The 15,201-nt window shown below is 41.9% G+C and overlaps 1 protein-coding gene across 3 annotated transcripts in view; it reads right to left on the bottom strand.

The window, feature by feature from the left end:
* OSBPL1A (oxysterol binding protein like 1A) overlaps positions 1–15,201 on the bottom strand; it is a 129,291-nt gene that overhangs the window by 23,903 nt on the left and 90,187 nt on the right. For all 3 annotated transcript variants that reach the window (XM_074987280.1, XM_074987281.1, XM_074987279.1), the window contains exons 17-20: positions 11,433–11,589; positions 4,050–4,125; positions 2,670–2,804; positions 1,883–1,980 (exon numbers count right to left, since the gene is read on the bottom strand). In XM_074987280.1, coding sequence (XP_074843381.1) covers positions 1,883–1,980; positions 2,670–2,804; positions 4,050–4,125; positions 11,433–11,589 — 466 coding nt within the window. The remainder of the gene's footprint in view (positions 1–1,882; positions 1,981–2,669; positions 2,805–4,049; positions 4,126–11,432; positions 11,590–15,201) is intronic.

The following is a 15,201-nucleotide window of genomic DNA, read 5'->3' as shown; positions in this document are numbered from 1 at the left end:
ATGCTGCAAGAACAAGTTAAGGGATTTCTTTCTGATTCTGAAACCCAACCCCCATCTAGCTCCCAGACAACTCCAGACCTGCCTTTCCACACCACGCTTCAAATCCAAGTTTCAGGAAGTGAAGGAGAAGAGCTGCAAATTGAACTCCTACACTAGTTATGCGCATGCAAAGGTCAAGAAGCAAACAGGAATAGAGATGTTTCTACTATGATCTTTAATCCCCAAAAGTAAAGGAAAAACATTTGGACTGGGGAATGTTGGAAGGGATAGCTTGGTGGTTTGAGCATTAGCCTGCTAAACCCAGGGTTGTGAATTCAATCCTTGAAGAGGCCATTTGAGGCAAACAGATTTAAATAAAAAAAAAAAAAAAGGGGGTGGGATTGGGGGAGGTGTGGTGCTTGGCCGTGCCAAGAGGGCGGGAGACTGGATTTGATGACCTCTGAAGGTCTCTTCCAGCTCTATGAGATGTGCCTCTCACCTACAATAGGTGGCCTGGAAACTAAGGATCTGACCTAGAAGGGAAAAAGTTGTGAAAAATCAACAGAAATGCATTTAAAAGTGGAAAAGCATTAGCATCTTCAGCTTAATATCCTCCCACAATTGTTAAGAGCAGCAGGTCAAGGACATTTCAGACACATTAACTGTTCCTTATGCACGCTCAGTGCTAGTATCTTGGGAGCAAGGATTCAATACACAAGGAGGATTCTATTGGGATGAAACATGGCAGCTAACACACTCAGCTCAAATCCTTCCCACACAATCAACTTTGTCTCCCCAACCCCCTGTACTTTGTGCTCCACTGGCTAGTTCACCTCACCACATTCCTGTGCCCTGCTGCTGCTGAGGCCGCCACCGCCCAGTACCTCTTTCTTACTTCTGGGTACTCGGATCCCACACCCCCGCCAGGCCCCTCGCCTTTATCTCTGACCCACACATCGCTACTGCTGGTTTCCCATTCCCATCACCAGCCTCTGCTGACCCACTCCCCGGGGCTCCTCCTCATCTGCACCCTACATTCTGGCCATGCCTTGGAGCCTGCAGACAGCAAAGTGCCCCAGGGCAGGTAGTAGTGGCACCTTGCAGCACAGTGCACACACCCTCCACGTTCCTCTCTTGCACAAGCTGGGGGCCAGAGAGCATCAGCAGCCGGGCACTCCACAGTGCAGGGTCGGCAGCACACAGCACCTCAGGCAGTGCTACCTGCAGCAGCGGTCAGATTTCCAAGATAGTGGCTGGTCCACTAGTATGACTGGCCCACATATCACTGTGGCTATGCCACGGTTCTCACTCTCTAGACAGGTTCAACATAAACACTAACAGGCTGAACTGTTTTTAAATGACATTTCTGGACTACCTAGTGCAGCATCCACATCATGTATCTGACTGATAAGACTCTGGCATAACAGGCAGGCAAGACTAGCCAAAACACAAGTGTCCTAGTTCATTTTATAGTTCTTAAATGAAAAGGCTCTGTGGACATTTTCTAATTGTGTCTAACACTTCAAACGGCAATTGCACAGTAGACTGCATTTTTCAGGCAATGCATGTTTCTATGCTAAGTCTTTACCTGGCATAGAAGCCTAAGTTTATATCTACAAAACTGATGTTACTCTAACAACTCAGATTTATATTAACTTTGCTTTCATGTAAAAGACACTTTCACTACTTTTCAACCCAGCACAATTTTTACATACAAGTCAGACTCACATAAAGGGTAAGTAACAACAAATTCTGACAACCTGCACTGTGAGCACTTGTAACCCTTGGTCTGGAATGTAGACCATTTTCAAACACAAAGTCATTTACAAACCCTATAATGTGCTTATGTAAAACCCCAAATTTCAGAGGACATTTGATTTTAAATGCAGTTTCTACTTGTTACCTGACTAATTCATATGTCTCTCCAAGAAGTGGGTTGAATGGTTTTCCTGTCCGTTCCCACTGTGAAGCAACAGCAGACACCGCAAATGCAGCTACACACTGTTCAACAGAATATTAACATATATAATTAGCTTTGTTGGATTTCTACTTTAAACATAAAATTCTCCAGTTGCACTTGTCTTTGTTCTGTTAAATTAGCCCTATCTTTAGCATAAAAGCCTGGCAATTTTGGGAAGAATGCAACAGATGTTACTACTTTTGCAGAAAGCTAAAAAGCAGTTAAAAATTGAATACATATTGAGTTACCTGAATAGAACTGGTTAACAAAACTAGTAACGCAGTTCCATGTGCAGCAGATTATAGCACCTCTCCTCTCTCTCCAAAGGTTTAACAGGCAGCAGGTTTAAAAACAAAACTAAATAATTTTACACAACGCATAATCAGAACTCATTAACCAGGGATACTGTGAAAGCAAAAAAGTACACCTGGCCTCAAAATAAAAAAACAAAGATATTCAGAAATGCAACCCCACGCTCTGGGTGTCCTTAAAACCTCTAACTGAAAAAGGTAGGATTGGATGATGGGGATTGATCACTTAATTGCCCTGTTCTGTCATTCCCCATGAAAGAAATGACACTGGCCTCTGTTAGAATACCAGGCTAAATGGACCAATGATTTCACCCAGTACAGCCACTCATGTTCTTAGCTGAAAGAAAGTTGCACCACAGTCCTACTTGCTCAAACAGACCAGCATAAATATTTTAAGACATTACTACAGAGTAAAGTACCTGCATCCTCTCAACTGTGCCAGAAAGTGAACTAGCCTGGTGGATGAGATATGTATGTTCCATGTACTCTGTGAGTCGCTGTAGGAAGCTCAGTGGCTCGTTGAAAATAACTGGCATTGTGATCTTGGACAGCTCCTGAAACAGGACAGGAAAGCGTGTTAAAACTGAAGCGATGAGACAATGGACTAAATAACAAGAATTTAATTGGCTTAGAGAGAAGTCAGGCTAACCTAGTGGCAGTGCAACATCCCTTGACCTGGCCAGCAAACTGAAAGAAAAAAAAGAGACCCACATTTCTTGAGCTAAACCTCTCCCTTGCCTTGGTGAACAGACAGATACACTTCTCTCTAGCTACAGCCCTAAAGGTGAGCACGATCAGGAAAATGGCAGGCTGAGAAGAAGAGATTCTTAGGACTTCAAAGCCTTCCAAATGAAGGCTCCAAGATTCAGAAACACTATTTTTAGAATAGGTATAGGCCACCTGATCAGTCAAACAGGCAACCCTAGGGTAAGAGTGGGGTGAGAAGGGGTGGTGTAAGCTCCTGAAATGAACTGTACTTGATCAAGTACAATTCAAGGTATCTGGGTCAAGAGGCTAAGATGGTACAGTGTGTAACAGGAATAAGTAAGTCCTGTAAAAAAAAAAAAAGTCTTGAAAAAAAACACACGCATTCTTCACTTAAAATCTAATGAATCCGCAATATGTAATCTCCAGTTCAGACAACATTTTACATGATTTGGTACATCCCCGTGGCAGACAGATATGATCAGATACACTATCCAATCACAAAACTCAATTACAGGGTTTTAAAAAAAAAGAGATTTATTTAGCTTTGTTTTAATGAAATAGCATAGCAGAATCACAATCTAAAACTCATTCTTGATAAACTTAGGGCTGTCAAGTTTCAGCAAGAAGAAAGGTGTTCATTTTGACTACTGGATTAGTACAATGGTTGTGCCAGATAATCCTCATGTTAGCCGCCAACATGACCATGACTTTGTTTTAGTCTTAATTTGTCAAACTTCAACTTCCAGCCATTGGCCTGTGTTTATACCATTGTTTAACCTATGATCCTAGCTGTCCTGTCATTGAGGTGCTCAGATGACTACTTTACTAACCCATCTGAAGCACTGCAGTGAAACTGGAAGGTTTTATGCTACAATTATAAGACTGGGGAGAGCTTTCGATGCTACAGGATGCTGGGAGGATTAATAGAGAAAATGCTTTTGCTCTATTGAATAAATTGGTCACTGTTTGTTAGCACTGCGTAAGCAGCAAGTAAAAGACTTTTTAATTCACATTTTGGTTCTTTTTAAGACAGCCAAAGTGATAACTTATCACTATTTTGTCCTCAATCACAACATATATATTATGTTTACCATTCCAATACACTTTCGTAAGATACTCCAAATACTGAAGTCATTCCTGGAAAACATTGGAGACGGCAAGCTTGTTCTGAGGAGGGGAAAAAAGCAAACCACATTAATTTTATTAATCTCTTACCAAGTTATCTCTGTTAACAATGTTGTACAATGTAGCGATAATGTTCTAACTTTCAGGTTCTCAGAATTGACTTACAGGTTAACATTCTTTATAATAGCTTTTACTGAAAGCTCACAGAACTTGTTAGGCGACTTCTGCTCAATGTCCACAGAGAGCGCACGCAACAGGATGTACATATCCCAGCCCTTAGCTATTTTAGATGAAGTAAATTGTCTCTCTTTAGACAGCAATAGTTCAAAACAGCATATCAAATGCTGGTGTTAAAGGAGTGGAAATAATTTTGTTCATCAGTTTCCTGAACGATGCTTAAATATGGTGCTGAAACCACACTGGTAAAAATCTGCTTCTGCTTTCAAAGTGTTTATTCATTAAAGAAACAGAACATAATCTACTTACTTGTGAACAGGTTTCAATTTTTAGTGTAATTGGCAAAAAAAAAACACAAAAACAACATGATCTGGACTGGAAAACAGTCACTAAAGATAACAGAAGGGCTTTGAAACAGATGAATGTGAAGGTTGAAACTCTCATCCCACAACATCCCTAGTCTGGTAGAACCATGAATATTGCTGGCCCAGTGAGTTCCAGCTGTGTGGAGTCCTGCTGGCGGCAGGAAGCCCTGCTGGCGGCCTATTCTGGAGAGCCCCATGGGCAGCCCCACAGCCAGCAGGACTGGGGACCCCCTACTGTGGGTGAGTCCACTGAGCTTGGCGAGCCTGGGATCAACAAGTCCCACTGCAGAGCCAGCAGCCCCATAATGGCAGGGGAACTGGCCCCTGCTGGGGAGCCCCACCAGCAGCCCTGCAGTCAGGAGCCAGCTGGGGAACCTGGCTGTCAGCCCTGCAGCAGTGGGGAGCCCAGCTGGGGTATAGGAGCTGTCAATGGCCAGGAGGGGAGCTGGAACAGCAGGCTGGTCCCCACCCGCCACACCAGGCAGCCCAGAAGCTGGACATCCTCTAGTCTGTCAAATCACTCTCATTTGGGGCCACTGAGGTCCCAAGGGTGCCAGATCAGGGAGGTACAACCTGTACCACTTTTCTTAGAGAGGACTAACACATAGCCTTAAGCAAGGTTTATAAACCAAATGACATTAGTATGGTTTGGTACCTGGCAAGTCTTGGGGGTCTTAGCCTAGATCTTCATGGATGTGAAAGCTTAGTTCTTAGCAGATGCTAAGACCACATCCATAACAGACAGCTAAACTACAACATGAATGTTAAGCAGTTTTATGTCTTGTGTAATATGAGGCTTTAGCCCAGGTACCCCCAGCCAGAATCCTGGTATCATGAAACAATTATCCCAGTGAGGAAGGTGAGGGGAGGGGGAAAATCATCTTATCCAAGATACTACTGGCATTGTGGTCTGAGGGTCTACAGTCCCTCTTTAGTTTTTAATGTATGTTTACTTTGGCCAAAATGCCATGCACATGCCATTCACCTAAACAAAAAGGTTCTCCATTTCTCCCATATTAAGTAATACAGTATTTGCAGAACTCTTTAGAGCAGCACTTCCCCCGCTTTGATAGTTTTAAGTGAATCATCTTCCCCTTCCAATGGCAAAATCATTAATTTCTATGAATTTAAAATTGTTGGATCATGCCTCTCTCTTGCACGCAACATTTACGGCCACTTTCATAAATGAAAAGCCATGCAAGGGCTGATACTTAAAATTTTCCAAGTGGGAAATACTGTTCTCAAAACCAGCAGCTATACATGCATGAAAAGATACTGAGCAAAGTCTTGCTTAAAGCAAAGAAATTCCCAGTCTTCTGCAAATGTATTGCCTCCTACTGTATGTCGCAATCTGTGGAAAACAAATTAAGTTTTGTACTAATTTGCCACAACTGTAATTTATTCCTCTTCTGAAGTGTAGGAATCCAGTGAAGGGAAACTGGTGTTAACAGAAAGCTTTTTTGGCTCAAGCATAAAACAAACTACTTTTTGCTTATATGTTAAAAGAACGGCTATTCTAAACTTCAATAATACGCAGTGAAGTTAACTGGTCATCCTGAAGACTACGAAGTGTAGATAGTTCCTCTGTTGATATTTTTACGCATGTGTCCAGGAGAGGACAGTGCCCACCAATTCAAATGTGATTTATAGTACAGCAGACCCCCAACTTACATGGATTTCAACTTGTGCGTTTCTTGGAATAATGAAAGTTGAAATCAACAAATTACTGCCTGGCTGCTGTGCCCTCCTGCACCTCTGGTCCCCCTCCGTTCGCTGCGACCCATCTGAACACTTCAGGGGCTCAGTAGCCATGGTGAAGATGGTGGCAGCTCCATGAGCATCCTGGCTGGTACAGCAGTGCTGGTCATGGCGCTCCCCCTGCTGCTCTTGCCGCTCTGGTTCTGCTTCATGACTCCATGCGCCCGCCAGCTGGCATGGCAGGGCTGCTCGCAGTGCTCACCCTGATGCTCTCACTGTCCCTGGTCCTGGCTGTGCCTGGCTTCCTGCTCTCGTGAGTGGTGGGGAGCCCTGAGCCAGGCGCAGCAGTGCTGAGTCAGTTTCCCAGCTCCTGCGGCAGGGAGCCAGGAAACTGGCCTGTGCTGCTGCACCTGGTTCCCAGCTCCTGTGAGTGGCAGGGAGCCCAGAGCCAGGTACAGCAGCATCGGTCAGTTTCCCGGCTGCCCCAAGCTGCAGGGACTTGGGAACCAGGCAGCAGGGTGAGCGCCACGAGCAGTGCTCGCGCACCAGCAGCTGGGCAAGCAGAGCCACCACCATCTTCACCATAGCTGATGAGCCCCTCCACCGCTTGCAGCCCCAGCCAGGGGAGACCCAAAGGAGGCAGAGCACCTTGCTCCCTGAGCTAACTCTTTGCCCCTCCCCATCCTGACTTTCATGAAATTTGACTTACATGTAGTTGCCCAGGAAAGCAACTTGCATATAACTTGGGGTTTTACTGTATTTAAATTAAAGAATGAACTTGAAAAGAGACACTAGACACAGTATTTAGCAGTTAGCCCACCTGTACTGGAAGCTATGAATATATTTTCAGCTTGCCAATTTATACATGAGGGTGGGCTTGAGAGAACATTTACATATTTTGAAAACAAGCCCTTATTACCTAAAATCATTCCTGTGCATGAAAATAATCTTTCATGGATTGAGCCAATTTCCTACCTTACTTATAATTACATCATCTACATTTGAAAGTGATGTCTGCTATTTTCTCCATAATGTGCTCATATTTATTCTGTTGCTACAATGCCAATTTTTAATGGATCAAAATGTTCTTTTTTCAGGGGTAAAAGTTAGACATATAAAGGAAAGGCTCACTGAGAGCATCCCAATAAATTAAGAGAAAGGATATAAACTAGAAGTTTACCTTTAGCATCAGAAAAAGAAATCTGCTAACAGACATTTATGGAAGGCACAGTGATCAAGAAAGTTTCAGGAAGTTAACTCTGAATAATGAAAACATTAGTTCTGCTGCAAACATTAACCAGAAGCAAGGGGCCCCTTCCTCAAAAAAAAAAAAAAATTATGCCTGAAAAACCATTACTAGAAAGTAAAACAAGGTAAATGTACTTTTTTCAATCTGCTAACTTTATGGATTTGCCAGTTAAACTTAGCCCCCCTAGACAAACTCTCCCCCTCTCATTTGTAGGCAAAAGACCCTTTCAAAAAGAAAACATTTTTAATTACAAGAATAAGCAAAACATGTCAGGAAGCTCAGTAGCAACTGTAACTATTTACTTTTAGCATTTCAAAAACAAAACCAGAAAACCTGTCTTGATTTCAAACTGTCCCTTTAAATTTAAAGTGATGCTCAATTACAAACTTTTCCAGGCCAGTCACATTTCAGTACCTTTTTTGGACCATGTTTTAGGTTGATGAAAACCACTCAGATCAAACTGGCACCATTCCACATTCAGTTTTCTGTTATAACTATTGAGTAGTTGTCCCATACAGCTAATGCTGATATGGAGCATAACAGGTGCAGAGCAGATGGATATAGCCTCACTGAGAAGCATCAACGAGCAACTTAATGTATCCAATCTTAGCATTTAACCTGAAAACATCAAAATGTATCACCTTTCCACTAAAGCTGCTTCTATACTACCACTCTCCCATTAGAGGAACCATGGTAATGAGGTGAGCTGCAGCAGGCTAACGAGGCACTAACATGCATATTCAGCACCTCATTAGCATAATGGCAGCCATGCAAACAGACTTCAAATTGCAGCTTGACAGTGAAGATGGGGGCAGCTTCGAAATAAGCGCTCCACTTTGACATTCGCTTACTCCCACAGAACTAGATCGGAGCAAGGGAATATCAAAGTGGGGCGCTTATTTCAAAGCTACCCCCATCTTCACTGTCAATCTGCAATTCAAAGTCTGCACTTCGAAATTCGCATGGGCTCTATTATGCTAATGAGGCACTGAATATGCACATAAGTGCCTCATTATCATGGCACCTCTGATGGGAGAGTGGTAGTGTAGCAACAGCTTAAGTGTCAATGATGCAGATTTCAAAAGCTGGAGAAAAATACCAAAATGTTTTTCAACCATTAATATTAATAACCCAATTGTATCAGAAAGTAGTAGAGTGATCATAAGGAACATTCTTAATATGAAGAAACTTTGTTTTTCCATTTCCCTGGCTCACCAAATGTTTTCGTATTGCTCCCAAACTGAAAGAAAGGCAGATGAGAAACCAGAATGTTTTTGATGGCAAACAGATGTGACATTGAAACTGGGCCGGTAAAAACATTAGACTGGATATACAACCTTTGTTCAAGGATCACTAACAAAACTTTAATTGAAAGGCAAAACAGAAAGCAAGAGTTAAAATAGTAAATTCTAGGCCATTGCGATACATTAGCCTGAAAAGGTGTCAGATGCAATAGAGCCTTGCATGGATATAAAATTGGTATCTGCAACTGCAAAACTGATTCACGGATATCTGCATAGACGCCTGTAGATACCCATGGATAGAAAGCAAATATCCAGGAATTTGCAGTGTTCTACATACAAATTTTTATCCACATCTTTGGAAAATGTGCTGGGGATATCTGCATCCACATTGACAGATGCAGATACCCACAGATACAAAGCGGATATCTGTGGATTTGCAGGGTTCTACAAAGGAATTCAGACAAGTAACAAGCACAAGTAATTATGTCAAACTGTGAAGATGAATCCGTTTTTGACTTTTACAGCCCAGTTCAGCAGCTCTCCTCTTACATACTGAAACAGAAGAGAAGCTAACAACAGCTGTTAGGTGCTACCTATTTCCTCAAAATACTCTAAGCTATGCGTGTTAGTTTGATGATCGAAGTTTTTGCACTTTGACGACAGAATGCAGCTAAAGCACCTAAACAGTCTGCATTTAAATATTTTGTAAAAAAAGGTGTTCCTACAGGTCTAGTTCAGGCTATATTATGCAACTACAGTTCAGATGTAGTGTAATTATGTCATGCAGCTAAACACAAGCATCAGCATCAACCAAGAAACCCATCGCTTCTTCCCCAGGAAAAGTTCTCACTGAAGCAAGATTTCCGTTGTCCGAGCTCTTTGGGGGAACCAATTTACAGACACCAAATTCCAAAACTTCACCGTGGTGCAAGGTAAAGATGTGACATCACTATGCAATATACAATATATCATCACCCTGTGAGCCTTCACGTAAGGTGCCACTGCAAATTGTTAAAAATTGCTACAAAACGGTCATAGCTGTACCAATTTTATAAAGGTCACTAACCATTAAAAGAAAGAGAGACAAATATGCAGCTAAAGAATGGAAAGGGAGCCGAGTGAGCAAGAAGTCTAATGAGACACTTGTACGTGGAAAGTGGAGTAGTGTCAGGGGACTGGAGAATGAATAATAGAGCTCAGAGACTCCAGTCACCTCTTGTTTACAATGCTGAGAATATAATTTTATAATGAGACTTGTGGAAACTAGCCAAGCTACCGCTTCTCGTACTTCAAGAAAACTGGCTTTTGTTTAAACTTTTCCTGCTGATTCTATTTATATACTATAGCTGGCATTTTTACAGAGGGCCTTAACTTTGTCTCCCGCCCTTCCCAATTTCTCACGCAAAGGGCAGATTACAAGTTTCTCTTCTGCAACATCCACCTTCACCTAGCATCTTCCTCCCTCCCCCATAGCTGCTACTTACAGGACCACCAATACTACTACTTTTTGTTTGTCCATAAAGGGTGTTAAAGCAACAGTATAGTCAGTTGGCATTTTTGCTCACCCGTCACTCCTTGTCATCTCTTGGTTTGGGAGGAGCTCATATTCAGAGGCTGAACCAAACATCCAGTTGCCTGTATTACCACCCACACTGCTATGGCCACTGATATTTAGTTGTTATATTCAGATGTCAAGTAAGTAAGGTACTAAATATTCTTGAGTGGAAGTGTCATTTTAGTGCCTGCTTTAAAAAGTTCTCTCATCTCTCAGTAACTGTTACCTAGCTTATTTCCAGAGGGCTGACTGCAGGGTGGTATTTTAAAAAAATGTCAGTGTTTGACCTGAACTGTAATGTACACGTTAAACTGCCTCTGCACTGAAACCTGAGAATAGTAGTATCTATTACATCTCATTAACTCTAGCCCCATTGTCCTCCTTTACTAGGAAAAAGATAAATAAAAAAAGATTCATCTGACAGCATAAAATGAACTATGCAATGTATGCAAGCCTTAAAATAAAACCAGTGTGTAGACTTGGGCTTATGATGTTAAGCTATCAATACTGTCCCTCTTAATACAAGTAGTAAGGCCGAGTGACCGGAAACTAAAAAAAGCAATAGGATGCACAAGTCATTAAAAATTAATGAGATACGAAATAAGAACCAACATCGATTTCAACAAGTCCTTGTTTAAAATGAGTTAAAACATGTACATTTTAAAGCACTCACTATATATACACACACACACACACACACAGAATAGATGTGAAAAATATGTTAAGCAATACAATATAAGCTGTGACTGTCAACATTTTGAAGTAAACTATTACATGCCATTCAACTGAGTATAAGAAAGGGGTATACGTCTTTTATATATGTGTATAACCTGGTTTACTACTCAAAATTGAATAGTATGTAATCATTTACTTCAAAATAATGACAATGTAGGAGGAAAAGGATTCCTTATTAAAAGCACACAAAACTATCTGCTTTTCAGCTATCATACCCCAGAGAAAAATATCTACAATTATTTTTCCCACAAGTCTCATGGCTTTTGCCCATATGGCAATGAAGTTTACAGTATTGCTTTAAAAAGAATAGTCAGTGTCCTTCCTACCTGTGTTTTTTGATGCCGTTAGACAGAGACTCTCCACCACCACAAACCTTTTCTTCAGACATGCTGGAGGTTATTGTATTGTTTGACTCCAGGCTATCCTCTAGTGAGTATGTTGTTACAGTTTCAAATCCACTTAATGATTTTTCAGATTCTGAATCTGAAAGAGAGCAGGTGCATGTTAAAGACCATAAATGCCAGTGCTAGACACCACAAACCGACAGACACCTTCTTCCTCATACAATCCTCTGAAACCTAAGTAGGTTACTTTGTGCTGATGACAGCATCCGTCCAGTAACTACTAGTACCTCAAGACTGCTGCTATTCCGCACCTAGAATGGATTAAAGACCTTGGGTCTTTGGGGAGAATGACAAGGGACAGAAAGAGGAAACATTCTGAGCCCCACAATAGAAGTAAGTCCGCTTTTAGATAAAAGTGAATCCATTTTAGCTAGTTTAAAATCCAGTATCACGTTAGAACTATTGGCTTGGCCCACCAAAAACTAATGCTAGTTAATAAAGTTTTTATTTTAGAGTTTCATATTAAATTAACAGTTTCTTGTTCTTCCCGTACTCACATTACGCAAGAAGTACACTTGTTAAATTTATTCTGTTCGTTCAGTTGTGCATGCAACACATTTAACCAATTCCAAATCAACTGTATATGCCCCAAAGGGGAAACATGAAGAGCAGAGGACCTGCACGCAATGGATTACATTAGATTAGGTTATCTTTCAGCCATGAAACTTCCAAGCATATCTGAATTTCCAGGGTACAAAGTTTATGGACACCGTGGACTGTACTATTAGTCACCAAGAACAACACTATTTTCAACTACTGTTTTGATAGGCTAGTAGCCAGCCAGCTTTGAGGGGGAGAACAGCTTAGTCTTTGGTAAGAATGGTCTATTTTGTTTCACGTCTTCATCTTCCTAGTTCTATTATAAATTGGTCACACTAATTCTGACTCTACCCAGCAGGAAACAGGGGTAGTTAGGGAAAAAACCATCCTGATCCACTTCCACCTCAGCTAAGTCCTGGTCTACACGGTGGAAAGTTAAGTTAGTATAACCACTATAACTAAGATGTGGAAAAGCCCACATCCCCTGAGCAGCATGATTAAAGCCCATCTATGTCCCCTGCTGAGAGAGGTATGATGAAGGAATTCAGTCAACTTAGCTACCGCCTTTTGAGGAGGTGGACTACCTAGAGTGATGGGAAAACACCTCTGGTTGGCTATAGGCCGTGTTTATATTAAAGCACTAGTAGTGCAGTTGTACTGCTGTCACATTTTAAGTACGGACAAGCTCTGAGAAACTCCTGCACCAGAGATCTAGATACAAAAATCCAGAAAAGGATTAAGTGCTTGTTCAGTGATCCCAAGAGGACATGAAGGTATATTAAAATAAACATTAAACCAAACAAGAAATAGGGCTCAGGTGGGCAGAATGGACAGATTAAGAAATAATTACTGTTAGTCAAGTCACTTCTACTGCCAACACAGATTCACATTAATTGGCTATTGCAAGAAATCTGACTCTAGGAGGAAGAGGTGACTGAGCTGCTGGGAGTACATGAACCACCATCAATATGCTAGGTCAGACCCACTAATAAAGGCAGCTCAGGAAGGTCACACCAAAGATGAATTAAAAATAAGGGGTCCTTTTTATCAGTCCTGTTGTCTAATGGGTAGACACAAAAGGGATATTCTTACCCTCCCCCATGGTATTCTATAGCATAGGATGGTACGCAGAGGGTTGGGTTGAACGAGTCACCAGAAATGTGATCAGGAGGAAAAAAAAAAAAAGCCCACAGCAAAGTGGGGCTCAGTGCAACAGTGCTGAGAAAATGTGACTCTGAAGTTTTGGCTGAGGAATCTACAGACAAACACCACCAAAAATCTAACCAAAGCATCAATTCCAGACAGAGTGTTAAGCCTGTCTGGACAGGCTTTGCCTAGTTGTCCAATAAAGGGGTTTCCTGGCTCCTTCCTCTATCGGATTTGTTGCTGGTAATTTAAGTAATAGGATAATATACAATGTTACTCTGATCCTGTAGGACATATATATATGCCTTTTACTCTCCTCCCTCCCCATTCTGTGCACCAAACCCTAAAGAATACTTGACAGACTTTGTGACAGAGTCTGCACCTACCCAATGTAAAGGAGACTGGCATTTTTATTTAAAAATAAAATTAACCAACATCCTTACACAAAGTATCAAAAACAAATGTAAACGCTAAGGGTGAAAGGAACTACTAGCTGGGGCTGGTTGTAGGAGTCACTCACATTCCACAAGAGTGAGTTTGCTAAAGAGTGTGTCAATTCCAAAAGCCTCTCACCAGACTGCTCCAAAAATCTTTACAACCAGCCCTGTACCATCTGTTTTCACGGGAATGATGTGGCTATAGGGGATGGTGAGACTTACAGACCTATCAATAAAGCCCTACACAGGTATATTTACATCTGAATCTAAGGCGTAAACAGGGCCCACAGACACAAAGTGGACGTCCATAGATTTGAAAAGCTTTCCCTATTAAAGAATAAAAGCTTCTGCTCCACAGTTTCAACCTAATACATAGAAATTTCTTACAAACCCCAGTCACAAGACTGTGATCTTAACAGTATGTTGACAGAACCAGTGCCTCCTCTAACAGCGGTTCCAGACTGCACTGCACAGCTGAATTTACCTGACCTTCAGCATGTTGAAAAAAAAAAACAAAAACAAAACAAAACTGTACATCTTTACTAAAGCAAAGACTAAAAGCACCTGGGTTCATACACGGATGACTGCATTCTACAACTGTGCAGTAGAAAGTCAGTGAAGACAAGACAAACATTTGGGGCAGCTCTGTTGGGAGTACAGAATAAGTCAAAGGCTAGACAGGCTGAAGTAAGAACTTGATTTTTAATAAAGAATTATTTTTCAGTGACCAATAGAGCTGTCTCAACTGCAACAGCCTCAGACTGAAAAAACAGATTTTCTCTTCACAATTATTCCTTGACTTTAGAACTTAGACTCATTGAACTAGAAGGAACCTTGAGAGGTCCTCTAGGCCAGTCCCCTGCAATCAACTTTACCCTGCCATATCTAGACCACCATTGACTGCCTTTGCCTAACTTGCTCTAAAAAAAAAAATCCTCCAATGATGGAGATTCCACAATCTTTAGGCAATGTTTTCCAGCCCTTTATCATCCTGATGGGAAATTTCTCTTAACGTCCAATCTAAACCTCCCTTGCTGCAATTTAAGCCCATCGTCTCTCATCCCACCATCAGAAGTTAAACAGAATAATTTTTCCTTGGAGCAGCTTTTAAAGGTGCATCCTCTCAGTCTTCTCTTCTCCAGACTAGACACACTTCCCCCCACCCCATGGTCCCTCAGAAGTAATGTTTTCTAGACCTTTCAATCATTTTTGTTGCTCTTCTTTAGACTTTCTCCAACTTGTCCAGGTCGTTCCAACGTGTGCTGCCCAGAACTGGACAGTATTCTACAGTTGAGGAACTCCCCTGCCTGGTGAGGTATTGTGGCAGGGCGCTGCCTAGTTGAGGCCTAGTCTGCATTGACCAGTTAGAGACTCGGGGGAGGGGGAGTTTTAGGTCAGGGGCCACTGACCCACAGCGGGGAAAAAAAAGAAAAACAGTCAGGGACCACTGATGCGGCTGCTGCCTGAGAAACCTCATTCCCTTCATGCTCCAGCCCCACTGGCAGGAAGGTAGAGAAAAGGGGACTGAGGTTCAGGACTTTTCCCAAGCCAGATTAACTCTCCTGAGG

This window comes from Carettochelys insculpta, chromosome 2 (assembly GCF_033958435.1).
Source record: "Carettochelys insculpta isolate YL-2023 chromosome 2, ASM3395843v1, whole genome shotgun sequence".
Lineage (NCBI taxonomy): Eukaryota > Metazoa > Chordata > Testudines > Carettochelyidae > Carettochelys > Carettochelys insculpta.
The sequence above is the reverse complement of the archived record's forward strand: the minus strand, read 5'-3'. Positions and strand labels throughout refer to the sequence as shown.